At 42.5% G+C, this 16,561-nt stretch overlaps 1 protein-coding gene and 1 long non-coding RNA gene across 19 annotated transcripts in view; one reads left to right on the top strand and one right to left on the bottom strand.

Annotated features, from left to right (window-relative positions):
* ELAVL4 (ELAV like RNA binding protein 4) overlaps window positions 1–16,561 on the top strand; it is a 154,649-nt gene that overhangs the window by 123,308 nt on the left and 14,780 nt on the right. For all 18 annotated transcript variants that reach the window (XM_045371307.3, XM_045371273.2, XM_074007161.1 and 15 more), the window contains one exon: window positions 4,376–4,479. In XM_045371307.3, the coding sequence (XP_045227242.1) occupies window positions 4,376–4,479 (104 nt within the window). The remainder of the gene's footprint in view (window positions 1–4,375; window positions 4,480–16,561) is intronic.
* On the bottom strand, window positions 983–3,180 carry LOC123568729 (uncharacterized). The gene is made up of 2 exons (XR_006692216.3): window positions 2,742–3,180; window positions 983–2,037 (listed from the first exon to the last, which is right to left on the bottom strand). It is a non-coding gene; the product is annotated as an uncharacterized lncRNA (long non-coding RNA).

Raw genomic sequence — 16,561 nt, 5'->3', positions numbered from 1 at the left:
GATCCAGACTATGATCTAGCTCTGTAATCTTAGGCAAATCACCATTTTCTCTGAGCTTCAATATCCGCATCTGTAAAATGATGATTATCTCTCACACAGGGTTGTTGGGAGAATCAAACGCATAGAAGGATGGGAAAGCATTTTGTAAACTCAGAATCTCTGTGGAAAGGTGGATAAGGGTGATTTTTGTTGTTCATCTGATCTGTACCGGAGGAGAACCTACCCAGGATATTCCTTGTTTGTGTTTTGTTTTCCAATCCCCAGAGTCAGTTTGTTGTTGTGTTCTCTCTTTCTCACAAATGCAAAATTAATTCCCTGGGTACCCACTCTTTTCCCCTTCTTCCCCCAAACTTACCAAACATTCTGGTCATATGCTTTCAGTAGTAGAGGACTAGTACAAATGCATACATCCCTTCTTTCATTTATCAAGCATTTGTTGATTACTTACTATGTGCAAGGATACAAACTTTTATGAGCTAGTTATTTTGGGAAGATGTGTTTGGTTTCTAAGGGGAAAAGTTAGATATACAAATTATTATAACAGAATAAAGACGTTGCCATGTCATAGTAAGAGGAGACATTGTGTATTTGTGTGTGTGCCTATGTGCCTATGCTTTATAAAAACAGAAATATTGAAGTTCAGATTTAAGAACAGCTTGTTAAAAACAAAAACCTGTTTAATTCAAAATACTCTGAAGTGCTTTAAAGTGTAGCCATTATGTGTAGCAGTTTTCTCTTGGAAAGTACATTCTGAATTGTAAGTTACCATCTCAAACTGCCAATAATGCATTTCCTGCCCATGCACGATAACTGGGGACCATTCACCCATGCCTGCTGGACAAGATTATTAGGGACTGGTCACAGTAAGGATTGTAGGTCACCTGGGCACCAAGGGGCCAAATGCTCACTATAGTTTCTAAATTTTGGAGACAGTCTTAATTTCATAATATCTTATTTTTTAATAAAGAGGATTCAATAAACATAACTTTAATGATTTCCTTTTTATTTGTTCACCTTCCATCAAAATAAACTCACAAATTGGGAACAAAAATACAGTTTGTTTTAATTTTCTGTTCTGAAAATACTGTTGCCGTCCCTATGTTCTCAAATCTTGCTGCTGCCGATAAAAGGAGAAGATGTAGCCATTTGAAAAAAAAAACAGAATAATAAAAAGATATGATTTCTGGAAAGCAGATACATACTAGCTCTAGGTTCCAGACTGGATCCCTCAGGCCCTCCCAACATAGCATTTCTCTTGGTCCCCATAGAAAAAGTGTTGCTATTTTTTGTGAATGTGTTTCATCTATTTTTTTGTAGGTACACTTACATACAGAACTGCAAATCTAAAACCCATCACCAATATACGGCCACCAAAATTAAAATTTTTCATCATTTTACTCTCCTTTACTACTGAAATAGTTTCTAAAAGAAGTAAATCTTGGGTTTTTATGTTTTCTACTTAGAGATTGAGTCCTCTATAGGGCATGTTAAAAGAGAATGCTTAGATCCATAGAGTATTTTTTATTAGACTTAGTTGGACTCCTATGATGGTGAGAAGCATGTTAAGAAAACCTGTTCGTGAACTAGGCTAACCACAGGTAGTTTCTTTGTGATGCCAGACTAGCTCATATCTTTCAATTCATAGGCAAGTTTTTCTGCCTCTGTCCTCCTCTTGTTCAATGCAATGTTCTGTGTTAGAGCTTGCAGTTCATTATTTTATATCAAGGAGAATCATCATCTTTTTTTCCTCTTCCTTTCTGAAATGATGTTCATCTGTGTTTTATTTTTATTTTTTCATTTTCCCAAAAGCACCCTCATTCTTGATGTTAAATGCAGTCTCTCTCTAAAGCTAGAGCAGGTGATAACACAGTTGTGCTAATTGCAGTCAGGAACTAAGGTGATGGTGGATTTGGGACTGATACAAGCAAGTGGCTTGACATGATATGTCTTGCTGGGCAAGAGGGCTCCTTTCCCTCATTTGACCTTCAGAGTCTTCCTGGGACTTGAATGTGTTTTCCTTCCTCCAGAAGCAAAGGTCTAAAACAAAATAAAATATAGAATGTAAAAATTATGCTCATTATATTTATTTTAGATTTTCATCAATATATGAGTAATTTTAGAAAGATGGGCAGTGTGTCAGGAGCATGTACCACTAGTAAGCATGATTCCTCCACATATATTCCATGAGTATAATAAATCAAGTACTACTCCAATGTGAGTTAGGTCTAATGTTTCCTGTTAAGTGGTGAGTGTTTTGTTTATATTTTTCGTAGTTTATTTCAATTTTACACAAATTAAATTGGGCTGGATAGTTAGACCATCTGACCAGTTTCCTAGAACTTATACATAAGGTTTATATTGACATAATTGTTTTAAAAATACCCTTTAAAAGCAGCTCAACTTGGTGAATGACTGTTTTTAAAAAGTGATTATAAGAATACTTTAGTACAGCAATTTTTAAAGCTTCTCATATATGCAAGGTAAATATGACTGAGAAATTTGCATGATGAAAATATATTTAATTAGGTGAATTATTTAGCTGGGTTTAATGAGATGGAGACAAATTTCGGATAAATGATATTTTTAAACCAATGAAATTGGTCTCTGTATTTTTGTATTTGCAAGATGAAATTTCTTGGAACATATGGCAGGATCTTGTAATTCACCTCACCCTGCCCCCTCCACACACACACACACACACACACACACACACATACACACCACTCACACACCATACTTACACAGTGAGATGGAAAGAGAAGGGTCCCAGCAGCTGGAGTGCACCCAGCATTCTCTCCTTCCTCTTCAGTTACTAATCCTGGCTGGTGAAGGGCATGTCTGGTAAAGTTTGCCCCTGCCTGTCTTCTTCTCACCCTGTTCTTCCAAAACAAAGGAATATCCTAATGGAAGGTGTTGTCATTTTGGGTTTTCCATTTGGGGTCAAATGCCATTGAGCTTTCTTGTGATTCTCTTTGCACCATCCTATAATAAGTCGCCCATTTTCTCATCCAGAACCCAACTTGTTTTCCCAGGTTTCCTCCTACAACCAACACAAACACAGACATTTACCAGCAAAACAGAAGCTGTTGGAAAGATTTTTTGGCCGCTGAAATGGGCTCCTGTCACCAGGACATGGCAGGCTTTTGCTGTATTATCTCCCAGCCCTGGCCCCAGTACTCCAAAGAGAGCTTTATGTAATCAGTCTTTGCTGACATGTGATGTCCTGTCATTTTCCTCCCCTTCGGCTCTGCTGCCGCCCACAAATCAATAACATTGCCTGGGAAGTTCAAGCTGGTTTTGCAGCCACCCCAAGCTCTGTGTTTCTTAAAGGGTATGTCAGAAAATGTAAAGTTTCCTAATGATATTTCTGGCTGATGACACATGGCAGAGCTGATGGACTATTTATAATCAGTGGCACGATTGCAAGCACATTATTTTTATTTCACTTGGGGGGAGCCCTATCACTTGCTACCTCTCTTTGCAGACAAGTTGATGCCATCTCCACCTAAAGTAGCTAAATCCTCTTTTCAGAGTGTATTTGCACTCTTAGCTTTGTGTTAGGAGCTCCTCAGCTGTTTTCAGTAGAAACCCCCTCTCCTTTTTCTTTATTGTTCTTTGACTCAGGGGATGATGAGGGTAAAGAACGATTTGTAGCAACTGCTGTAATTCCAGCCATGCCTGCGTCCTTCACTATACACGTCTCCAGTCTTTGCTACTCAAATCTTGCTACATCCCTCTGAGTGTGGGTGTGGCTGGCATGACCGAGGCAATAGACACAGCTACTGTGTCCAGCACTTGCCTCAATTTTACGGGCCTGAGCAGAGCATAGCTGTCTTTTGTTGAGCACCTACTCCAATATAGGTAATGTACTTGGTAGGCATTTTGTACACAATCTCTCACTCTCTCAAACCTACCTGAGGTAAGTGCTGTTATCTCCAGAACAGAGATTGGAGGTGGGAGGGGGAGAGAGATTAAATGACTTCCTTACAAAGTCGCACAGCTGACAGGGAAAGCTCTAAGGCTCCAGTTTCTCTTCTGACAAACCACACCTGTTCTCTTTCCTCTACCATGTCCTGCCTCTCCCTGATTATGTGGATACTTGTGTATCTCTTGTGTGGCTGTGCAGGGGCACTTACCCAGTTTTAGCTTGCACAGCTCCTAAAGTTTAATAGCCAACAAGAGTAAGAGTTGGAGGAATTAGACACCTCTCAATCTGGGGGTAAACCCTGGTGTAAGAGGAACTGTGTATCAAAGGAGAGTTTTGACTCACTGCAGTGGGAAGTGTTGCCTCTATAAAGATACTGAGCATGCTCTCTCTCTCTCTTTCTCTCTGTCTCTCTCTCCCTTTCTCTCTCTCTTTTTAATATTTCCACAGGACAGAGTTTAGGGTATGGATTTGTTAACTATATTGATCCAAAGGATGCAGAGAAAGCCATCAACACTTTAAACGGACTCAGACTCCAGACCAAAACCATAAAGGTAAGAGGTGATGTGCCGGTTCCTGATTCAGGAGGCACTGGTTAAATTTCATTCTGTTGATCTGATAAATCCAGGCTATGTGGGGGCTGGAAGCAGTGTTCTTGATTTATTCAAAGAACATTTACCATCCACTATACTAAATGGGAGACACAGGGTGTTACAGAAGAGTGAGGTGAGGGTTGAGTAGAGGGAAGGGATCACAAGCTGTGAGACCTCCAATTAAGAGAGCAGATGGGATATTTGGGATTCAAGACCCCACAAAGAGGGCCTGTGAGCCTGAGTCTGCAAAGATGGCCAGAGCCGAGCCAAGGGAAAAGGCTGAGGCAAGGAACCTGTTCCAGGCAGAGGAAACAGTGCATGCAAAGCTGTGAAAATGTAAGACGTTGTGAGCAGGGACAGCATATAAATAGTGTGGCCTAAGTTTGGATGGGAAGGTGAAAAGATGAGGATGGGAGGTGGCAGGGCCAAGTCAGGAAGCTTTGTGTGCCAGGATGCAGCTTGGCTTTACCAAAGGGTGGCTAGGACCCTCCTAATCGAGACTCGAAAAGGGAGTATCAGTTATAAATAAACATACCAGTGTAATAGGGAGGGATGGGTACTATAATAAAATTGATGAGAGCATAGTATGGGAATGACAGAAAAAGTAACATTTCAGCAATCCGAAAATAATTAGATGGGTAGATAATATCTCAGGAAGGGTTGTTTTAAGTCAAAAAAGAAAAACGATAACCCAGAACCTGCTCCTCCAGAAGGAGGTTTAAGTTTCTGTCACTGGATAGTCATACTCTCAGTTCAGACTTCACTTGTGGGATCCTTCAGGAGGTAGTGCTGTTTGCCTTGGAGATTCCCTTGGGCAGCCAGTGGTGGTCTAGTGGATGGAGCCTGCCTCCTCTTCGGCCTTCCTTCCCTTTCTTCCCCCACCTCCAGGCAGCGTCCTGCTTAGGGGCAGCTGCCAGCCAATTAATGAGTCCCCATCTTTCATAGCCTATTAAACTGCAGGGAAGTGTCTCCTGGGCGCTCTTATCCTCACGACAGCAGGTCTGACGCAAAGTAGGACAAAAGAGAAACCTCTCCCAGAATGGAAATCTATAGATGGCACCAGCTCTCAGCATCTGAAAACACAAAACCAGAACTTTTTAGTCCAACAAAGCTACTTTTCCAACATCGAGCCTGATAGAGGAGACTACTGGTATAAGATAATCTTAGCTGGAAGGTAATCAAAACAAAAACAAAGCAAAACCTTTCTCTTTTTAGAATATGTGATTATCTTTCTTTCTTTTTTAAGCAGCTTTACTTTTGCAATTGAGTTTAGCTTATTTCTAAAGACGATTGCTTTCCCTGATCTCATACAGCCTGGTACACAAAGATCCCAAAATGGACCTGATTCAGGCTGCCTCAGTCTAGGCTTAGAATCATTTCCTATGAGTTCTCTAATGAGGAAATAACAAAGAGTTGTTTAATTGTGGGGTAGTCCTCTGAGAGGCAGGAGGATTAATTTCTTTCAAAGTAAAAACATACCTATTTTCATGCTTTAAGACAAGACCGGATGCTCATGTCACCTGACTCTTTGATGAGGCCACACTAGACTGAGAGCTATATTTGTAGTTTTGATTGATTTTCTGTGCTATCCAGTTCAGCATTAGAATGTCAGACATTTACTCTTCCCTTGACAGACACACTAACCTTGAACTGAAAAAGGTACATTTCTTTACAGTTTTCTTGAAACCCCAACTCTTCTCCAGGAGCTTAGGATCAAATAATCAACCTTCCATTTTGCTTTTTTTTTTTTTTTTAAGTATTCCACAAGGCCATTGTGGTTTCCCCAAAGACTGAGTAGACCTGGCTTTTCTGGTCTCAGATATACCCCCTAGCCCATCATGCCATCAGAGGCTTCATCTAAGTGGATCTTAGAGACAAGGAACATTGATTATTTTCTTTCTGTAAAGAGTGAGTCTGCCTCCTTCCATTATCTATATTCCTTTCCCCACCCCCTCACCCACCCTGTGCTCAACCTGCATCAAAACGCTGCCAACACATTTGCACCCAGCGGTAATGTGGGCTTCTGAGGCACTGTAGGATTCAAAATGCACGATGCCACGGCTGAATCAATAATTTCCATTCTCCACTACGAATGAAAATTTAATGTGCAAACCTGGGGATTTCAGCCCTTTCATTAAAGCAGTTTATTTGCTGTACTAAAAATTAAGTTTGAGTGATAGGTTCCTTTATTAACTTTTCTTCCATTTTCTAAAGGGACACAATGTTTTAGGTAAAAATCATATTACAGGGAAGAAAAAGCAAACCCCTTTTGTGTGCTGTTTAATAGTCTCATCATTTATTAATTTTTTTAAATTGCTCTTTTGTCTTTCAGGCCACTGTTTACCTCTGCTTCTGTTTGCTTTGATAAGTGACATGAGATTTATCTCTTTGCTCTGACTCCCATGAAGGATTAGTTAACTTGCCTGTCTGCAAAAAAAATCAAGTATCTTGTTTGGAAGTGTACATTACAGAGATCTCAGGACCATCTAGTACATGTTTGTGAACTTTGGTCGAATTTCTCCCTCCTTTTCAAATTTCTGGAGTGCAAAACACTCTACTTTAAATGTAATGCACAAAATAGGTTCAGGCAAATCAATAGTTAATTCCAAAGCCGTGAAGGTTAATGATTAACAGGTGGATTCAGGGAAGGTTCTGGAAAGCGCTAAGGGAGTGGTGGAGACTGTAGTGAGCAGTAAAGAGGACAGCTATTCTGCTGCTGCTGCTAACTGTTTAAACCCAGATTGTTGCCAGATCTACCGGTTGTTCAATACACATGAAAATCTAGATTTTTTTCATGTCAATCTCCCAATTTTTAAAAGCTAGAAAATAACTCAAAGAATGTTAAGTGTTATATAGGTGGGCCAAACAGAAATTAATAGTTGACCTTCTGACAGGCAGTTTGCAAACCACCCCCCAACCCACCCCCACTAAAAAAAAAAAAAAAATGAACTCACATTTAAATATGAAAACATTGTTTTGCCAATTGGTAGTGAATGGCTCATTACAAGTCCACTACAGGCTGAGCATCCCAAATCAGAAAATCTGAAACCCAAAATGCTCCAAAATTTGAAACTTTTTGAGCACCTACGTGACACTCAAAGGAAATGCTCATTGGTGCATTTCAAATTTTAAGTTTTTGGATCAAGGATGTTGAATCAGTATAATGCAAATATTCCAAAATCTAAAATCTGTGGTCCCATTTCTGATAAGGGATACTCAACCTGTACTAGGAGGTACCCAAAAATGATGGTTCCCAGTCAACAAATATCAATTTCCCTTTTATTAGGGGCAGTGTTACGTGACTGTGTGTGAATACTGACAGCATTTAGAGAGCAATCTAGACCTCTGTCCTCCAGGAGCATGCAGTCTAGGCATCAGCACAGCACGAAAGCAGAGAAAGAGCATGATGTGTAATTAAGCTCCCAATGCATAGTGTGGATGGTGACTCCAGGGGAATTGTTCTTTGGGTTATAACTTCTTTAGTGGGAGAAAGTTCCCACCACACATCTTGGAGATCAGGCTCAGGCTCAGAGACGTGAAGTGGCTTGTCCAAAGCCATAAAACAGGCCAGCAGTGGAGTTCAAGTTAGCTTCAAAACGGCCTCTGAAGGATTCTGTCAGAAGAGGAGCTGCTTAATGTGTTAGCATGAGCTTGAAATAATAATAGTAAAGATTAATAGTAATGCTAACTTATAGTGAGTATTCACTCTGTATCCAATACTATTATAACCCTTTTACATGCTTGATATCATTTCATCTCTGAAATATCCCTGGAGCTAGGTGCTTTATACACATCAACTCTAATTCTTAAAATAGCCCTGTCAGGAGGTACTATTATTACCTCCTTTATACAGGTGAGGAAACTGAGGCCCAAGGAGATTTAGAGACATACCCCGGATCACACAATTGATAAGCGAGACTTGGAGTAAGAAAAAAATGTTTTAAAAATAACTCTCTGGCAGTAGGTCGTAAGTGTTGGAATGTCATACTGCCTGCTTGCTCAGCAACACGTGCATTCTGTGAGGATGTGTGGGTGTGTATTTGGCTCTGTGCACACATGGGTTATACTCTGTGGCATGGGAAGGAGAAAAAAAGCAAACAAATGAATTGTTTGTCTCCTCCAGGTTCTTTAGTAAACAGACATGGCTCAGGGCTTCTGCCATCAACCTAGGGACAGACCTGACTTCATTTCTTCTTGAGTCCCTGCTTTCCAGGCTCTGTGCTAGGTCCTTGGATTTGGGTGAACCAGAAATGGCAGTGCCCTAGAGATTCTTCCATCCATGTATGTCAGAGAGCTATGGAGTATGGACCATGGGCTTACATTCACTAGCCTGCCAGAGCAGCCTGGAACCCCACTTGGGAAATTGGGTCATTGTTTAGTGTTTCAACCCTGAGCCCAGTAGAGATGACTTGCCTCATTTAGGGGTTTGGGATGCTATTTGTTTAGCTTTGTTTTTGGTGCGTGCATGCGTGCGTGCGTGCGTGTGTGTGTGTGTGTGTTTTAGACAGAGTTTCGCTCTTGTTGCCCAGGATGGAGTGCAATGGTGCAATCTCAGCTCACCGCAACCTCTGCTTCCCAGGTTCCAGCAATTCTCCTGCCTCAGCCTCCCGAGTAGCTGGGATTACAGGCAGGCAGTACCACGCCCGGCTAATTTTGTATTTTTAGTAGAGACAGGTTTTCTCCATGTTGGTCAGGCTGGTCGTGAACTCCCGACCTCAGGTGATCTGCCCGCCTTGGCCTCCCAAAGTGCTGGGATTACAGGCGTGAGCTACTGTGCCCGACTGGCTTTGTTTTTTAAAGTCATCTCCAATAGGGATCATTTTAGACTCTGGAAATGGCTGTAGATTCTGAAAAATTATTCCTGGTACTCCTTGACCCCACACCTGATGCCTGTCCCAGGCCTGACCTTCTCTTGGGCTCCAAAAGAACAGCTTCTGAATTTACATTGTAATTTTATACTTTTACTAAGAACCGCTTCCGTGAGGTTGCATTTGGTCCAGCTCTGTCACATTCATTAGGAACAAAGAAAATGAGTACCTTCAAAAGAGAAATATGTTTACTAAAGTTTTGAATTGATGTTCAAGTTACATTGAGAACTTTCAGTAAAAAGTGATCCAAAATGGAATGTGAGGGTTTGGTATCACATCCCCTAAACCGTTCAGAGTGTTGGGACACCTGTTTGGGTTTTGACCTAAATATGAGGAGTAGGATTAGACAAGTGTTTGCTGCTGGCTCTGCCTCCAGAAGCTCCTGCCTCATGGGGGACACAGACATGCAAATGACCAACTCTAAAGCAGTGGGACGAGGCAGTCATGGGGCTGCAGAGGTTTCTATTTGATATTGGAGTTGGGGAGATAGGGAGCTGTGCAAGGTTTGAGTGAGCGAAAGATCTGATCAAAGTAAAGTTCCAAGAAAGTTCATCTATCAACGATGCGCCACATAGAATGTTTGGCAGATGAAACCAGAGCTTACAGGCTGCTGTGGAAGGTTTTCGTCAACCTTAGACATTAGTTTCCACCAGCTCTATTAGGAGCCTTATCCACTAATTTTTAAAGCAAAACATGCTCCTTTGTAAATAATTTGGTATTTACAGAATAATATCATGAAGGCAATATCAGCCATTCCTAAGCCAACAGTGTTAACATTTTTATATATTTCCATCCTTTTTTTTTTTTTAATTGAGATAGGGTCTCGCTCAGGAGTGCAGTGGTGCAATTCCAGCTCACCATAACCTCCACCTCCTGGGTTCAAGCAATTCTCGTGCCTCAGCCTCCCAAGTAGCTGGGATTACAGGCACCTGCCACCAAGCCCTGCTAATTTTTGTGTTTTTAGTAGAGACAGGGTTTCACCTTGTTGGCCAGGCTGGTGTCAAACTCCTGACCTCAAGTGATCTGCCCACCTTGGCCTCCCAAAGTGCTGGGATTACAGGTGTGAGCCACTGCACCCGGCCAATTTCCATCTTTTTTTTTTATTGTATTATATGTGCACAAATGACTTAGGGACTTGCCTTTTTCTAATAATTACATTAAGCTATTAGCCAAATGATTAAAATATGACTTTAAATAAAATATTTCCAGAGGACAGGTATTATGAATGATTGCAGGACTGGATCTGGGATGAAGGGGCAAAAGAGCTGCTCCTGCCACTCTGAGCAAATCTATGAGAGTTAGCACTTAGGCAGGCAGCGGGTGAGAGAATAAGAAAGACGCTTAGCCATGAGGCAGCGGCCCAGTTCTGGAGGCGGCAGGCATAGAGAAGGGGAAGGTGTGTGAGGGAAAGCTTTTCAGAAGGAAACACCTTCCTTCTCTGGGAAGGAGAGTGTGCTCCTTCATTTCCGCCTCTTCCTGTTGTGATGCTGCTTAACCACTTCTCCATTTTCACTTTATTCTTCTAATACCACTAATGGTGCCTCTGGGGGTCTTTCCACACTTGAGCTTTGCAGGTTCCAGTTTGCCCCTCCCACTTCTTTCTCTTGCCAGGGGTCGTGGGGGAGCTGCGCCTCCCCTCTCCTCCCTGCATCCACCTGCCTTGCTAAGGGCCTCCATTCCGCTGAGGCATCTTTTCTTTGCACTCAGCGTAAGCAATTATTTCTCCTATCACTGCTCTTAATGCTTTCCGGAGAGTTAGCAGATCATTTTTTGCTGATGGATATCACCCCACCCAGAAATGATGGACTGCCTCCCTCAGTCTTGTTAATAATAAAAAGGCATTTTCTCTCCTCCTCCATTATCGCTAGAGTCACAGCCTGGGCGAGAATGCTTCTCTGCCAAGGTCAGCAGGGGCGGCTGGATCACTGAATCCCCAGGGAGCCAAGAGAGAGCATGTGGCAATGCCAGCGGAAACCAGAGACACGTTTACCCCAGTTGTACTAGCAACCCTCTCTTTCTTGTGGGAGATTTTATTTGGCTGCTCAGCTTCCCAATGCCCTGTTCACTTCCTTTGAGTGAATAATTTCAAATACAAGGATAGGAGTTGGATAGATGGAAATACAGTTCCCCTCTTCTCTCTGCTCAGTGAAGGTGATATGATCCCAGTATCTTGAAGGTCATTCATAGTGTCCTGTGTCCACATCTAAAAAGGAAATTAGACCAGTATGGGTTGAGAAGACACAGGTTTTCAGAAGTACATGGAATGGGATCTGGGGGCTTTAGCTGTCTACAAGTGTAAAAGAAGCCAACAGTGTGATGCGAGCTGCTTAAAAAAAAAAAAACAAAAAAACAAACAAAAAAAAACTCAGCACAACTTTGGCTGTGTTGGGAGAGTTATGGACTCCATATCACAGAAAATAGTGGTCCTTTCCTGTCCACTCTGGTCAGCCCATCCTAGTGTCTTATGTCCCATTCTCAGCTTCACATTTTAGAAGATTGTCTAAAGGTGAATGACAAAGATGGGAAAGAAGTCTCTGCACCCACAAATTCACCTCACAATAGTTGGCTTTCTATTCTCTAGGAAAGAAAATTCTGCAGTCATCCTGAGGCATTAGTTTGATCCTATATTTCAAGAATCTGGGAAGAGAACCTGTATATATATCAGAGTAGAATGTTTGCCTTGGGTGGTGGTGAGGCTCCGATCATCAGAAGCATTCCAATGAACTCATAAGGGATGATGCAGAAGGGACTTCAGCCCCACAATGGAGCCTGACTAAATGATCCTAAAGGTCCCTTCTAACTCTGAGATGCTATAATTTTATGTTATTTCTGGTCATAGAACTGCTCTGTCCAGCATAGTAGCCACTAGCAATATACGGCTATTTATATTTGAATTTAAATTAATTAAAATTTAATAAAATTCAAAGTTCAGTTTCTTCGTCATACTAGGCATGTTTGAAGTGCTCAGTAGCCACTTGTAGCTAATGGCTACCTATATTAGACGGCACAGATAAAGAACATTTTCCTGATCCCAGAAAATTCTGTGGGACAGTGCGAGCCTAAAACATCAGTGGCCCTGAGGATTAAAGACTCACTTCTTCATGGTGCTCATGCAGCCTCTGGTCAGGATGGCTGATCTGTCAGTGATCAGAGAGCACCACACTCCTCTTCCTTCTCCCCTTTTGTCCATTCAAAAGAGCTCTGAGTTCAGATGGCAAGTCAAGTTCCAGCTCTGTCAAAAACTGGTAAGGATGACCTTGGGCAACTTACTTTACTCTCTGGACTGGTTTTCTCATCCGCAAAATGATTTCTTCCAGTTCCAACAGTATAACTATAGTGTGATCTTTCTGGCTTGGTAACCTTTCAGGGAAAGTAAGAGTTTGTGCCAAGCACACGGCTTTTATTTCACTGTCTGGGTTAGTGTGGCATAGTGGAAACATCCCAGAACATGGAATTGTATCCCAGTTTGTCTCTTAGTTCAGCTGTGTGACCTTGAATAAGTACTTATCTCACTGAGCTGGAGTTTGTCATCTGGAAAATGGAACTAATGATATCTTGTAGGGAATTGTAGCTTACAGTGGATGCTCAAGAAATGCTCCCCAGAATGAAGATGATGGTGAATGGTGCTATCCCTAAGGTGAACATTACATGAGGAGAGGGGAGGACTTTTTTCCATCTACATGTTTCAGAGATGAGTAAGGCAGTAAAGAATGAGTCTGAATTTTACTAAGACTCGGGCAACATATGTAAAAAGCTTTGTATAGGGAAAGTATTATGAAACTTCCAGGTGGCCACAGTAATCATATCAGTCTTTTATAAAGCAGGAGCCAGGAGTTGCAGTCTAGTGAAGAGACTGAATCTGGGGCCCTGAGCCCAAAACCAGATATTCCACTAACCAGGCCATGAGACCTTTAGCACAGCTCTCCCTTCTGGAGACCACTAGATAGACAGAGAGAACTTAGTACGTACTAAGTATGCCTCTTTGATAATTTGATAGATATTTTCAAAGAAGTTGCAAGACACATGAATCTATTGTCATAGCTTTTCTGTTCTTTAAAAGAAATACTTACCTGGCCTACTGGGTGCCAGACACCCTTATGATATCCGTAGATACTCTTTAACTGCATGATTCTTTCTGGCTTCTTCATCACATCAGAGTCAGCTCTTAAAAAATAAGCTAAAATCCACAGCATAAAGTATATGATACATTTCATTTCACTTGAGAGAGCATTTTTTTGAGCTCTTGCCCTGATAAAGCTTTGAGACTAGATGCCGCAGGGGTCTATGGAGATCACCAGAATGCTCAGACTCATAGGGCAGGTAAGGTGTTATCACAGATGCCTGCAATGGGAGGTAGGGTAAGTGTAACTATTGCCATTGAAATATACTGCCTTGTATCTTCTGTGGAGTCAAAGGAGAGGAGAGTCATTTGTGCCTGGGCCTCATGGAGGAGGTGGCATTCAGTATGGGCCTAGAAAGATGGGCAGGAGTTTATTTTGACATGATGATGAACAAACAGCAAAACAAAGACATGGGAGTAGAAATTTTCTGGACATATTCAGAAAACTGTGACCATGTTTTTGTTTGAACTGGAGCATAGGGTGCATGAAGGGGTTGGCAGGAGATGAGAGGTTAGGCCAGATTCCAGAGGGCTTTGAATGCCCAGGTAAGGGGTTTAGACTCCCATCACAAAATGGCACAATTGGAACTCATTAGAACCATTACCATCAAGTTTTACCTCTGATAAAAGAATAGCACATATTAGGTGGCAGGTAGGGGAAGTGTAAATAGTGGTGCTACATAAGCGGATGCCTGTCCTGCCTGTGGACAGGCCCATAGCCACAGGCACAGAGGTAAACTGATTCTCACAATCAAAGCTGCTGTTTCCAGGAACCAGTTGGCTTCTTTCTTCTGTCCCTGCTCCTAGAAGTGGGATTGTAGGTCCTTGAGAGGGTTTGTTCCTAGAAGGCCCTGGCAGCATCAGAATCTGTTCTCTGATTCCATTCTCCTCATCTCCGCAGGGACTTGTCTGCTCTGCGGAGTTTGTATGCGCTCAGAGAAAAGGGTGTTACAACAGATTGGGGAAAATCTGCAGCCTGATCTTCTGAAACGATTGGTTTGTGCGTGTGTGTGTGTGTGTCTCCTCTGCTAGACTAATAGTCCTACATGTCAGGGACTGTTGTATTCATCTCTGCACCCTTGGTGTCTAGCATAAGGCCTGATTACAAACAAGTGTATCAAAGCCATTGTTTGTTGAGTGTTTACTGTGTGCCAGGCATTGTGCCTAGGAGTCTTAAATGCATTTTCTTGTTTAACCCTCAAACAGCTCTATTACAGAGCTTCTAAACTATGTATTCAAGTGATGCAGCTCAGAAAGGTTAAGTAACTTACCCCATAGTCACACAGCTAGCTAATAAGGGTCAGGTTTCAAGTCCACATCTCTCCAACCCCAAAGCACTTGCTTTTAATTGCTGTCTTTTCATTCTAGAGCAGGTGCTCACTTTCAGTTAAACATAAACAAGAACTTCTTTGGAGTGATTTGTCTCAAAATATAGTTACCCAGTACTCTAACTAGCACCTATCAATGAGACCCATAGGATAAGGGGTGGTAAGGCAGAAAAGATGGCCCTGGGGTGTGAAGCTAGAATAATAATAGGAGAAGAATGGAAGCTAGAGGGGAGACACATGTGAACTCAGTAGAAGGAAAAACTTTTCAACAGTTAATGAGGCTGGGCCTAGTGGCTCACACCTATAATCCCAGCACTTTGGGAGGCTGAGGCAAGCAGATCATCTAAGGTCAGGAGTTCAAGACCAGCCTGGCCAACATGGTGAAATTCCTCTTTTACTAAAAATACAAAATTAGCCGGGCATGGTGGCGCCTGCCTGTGATCCCAGCTACTTGGGAGGCTGAGGCACGAGAATTGCTTGAACTCAGGAGGCAGAGGTTGCAGTGAGCCAAGATGGTGCCACTGCAGTCCAGCCTGGGTGACAGAGTAAGACTCAGTCTCAAAAAAAAAAAAAAATTAACAATGGCCAGCAATAGTGTAGGATGCCGCATGAGGTGGTGAGCTTCCTGTCCTTGGAAATGTATAAATTGAGTGGTCGGCTGTCTTGGATCCTGCCCTAAACTTTTGGGGCCACTTCCAGCACCAAATTTCTGTGAAGCAGATTTCAGGAATATAACTTTCTGCTGAGTTCACCATTGCCACTGTATGTCACCTTTATGTGACACTATGTCTCCACTTACTATGAACCACAGTTATAGAAATTTGCAGTTTTGTGAACAGAATGCCTAGCTCATGAAAAAAATCCAGTCAGTGATAGAGGCCACGTCATTACTATAATCCAGAGGGGCCCAACAAATGGCATTGCTGTTTTCCACATCCAAGTTCTTTTTTTTTTTTTTTTCTGAGACGGAGTCTCGCTCTGTTTGCCCAGGCTGGAGTGCAGTGTCTGAATCTCAGCTAACTGCAAGCTCCGCCTCCAAGGTTTACGCCATTCTCCTGCCTCAGCCTCCCAAGTAGCTGGGACTACAGGCGCCCGCCACCTCGCCAGGCCAGTTTTGGTGTTTTTTTTTTTTTGTATTTTTTAGTAGAGACGGGGTTTCACCGTGTTAGCCAGAATGGTCTCGATCCCTGACCTCGTGATCCGCCCGTCTCAGCCTCCCAAAGTGCTGGGATTACAGGCTTGAGCCACCGCGCCTGGGCCCACATCCAAGTTTTAAACCAATTGAGAAGTAAGACAAAAGAGAAAAGTGTATGGAATCCTAAGGTCATCTTTATTGCCAATTAAGGCCTGGATGGGTTGCATGGACACAGTGGGCTCCATAACACTGAACTTTACACTTTTACAGACTGACACACCCTGTCACAAGTGCTGTAGATCCCACAGGCAGAGAGCGGGTTCTGCCCTCATAAGACAGAGCCTGGAACAGAATGTCTGCTTCCAGCTGGCGTCTGGCTCCCAGAAGGAAAGAAGCAGGCAGCATCTGAACCTCACATGCCTATTTCTTTTCTTGAAGCCTCCATTCAGCGGAGTCACTCCTTTCCCGTGGAGAAGAGTGGGTGAAGGGATAGCAATAGGCCTGGTCTGTTACTGCAGAGGGTTCTCTCCGCATGGAAGGAAATACTGGGAGTAGGAAATGAGCATCTCCCTGTTGGAAGCAGCCCTCTGTA

The sequence above is a fragment of the Macaca fascicularis genome, chromosome 1 (assembly GCF_037993035.2).
Source record: "Macaca fascicularis isolate 582-1 chromosome 1, T2T-MFA8v1.1".
Classification (NCBI taxonomy): Eukaryota; Metazoa; Chordata; class Mammalia; order Primates; family Cercopithecidae; genus Macaca; species Macaca fascicularis.
This window is presented reverse-complemented; position numbering and strand designations above follow the sequence as displayed.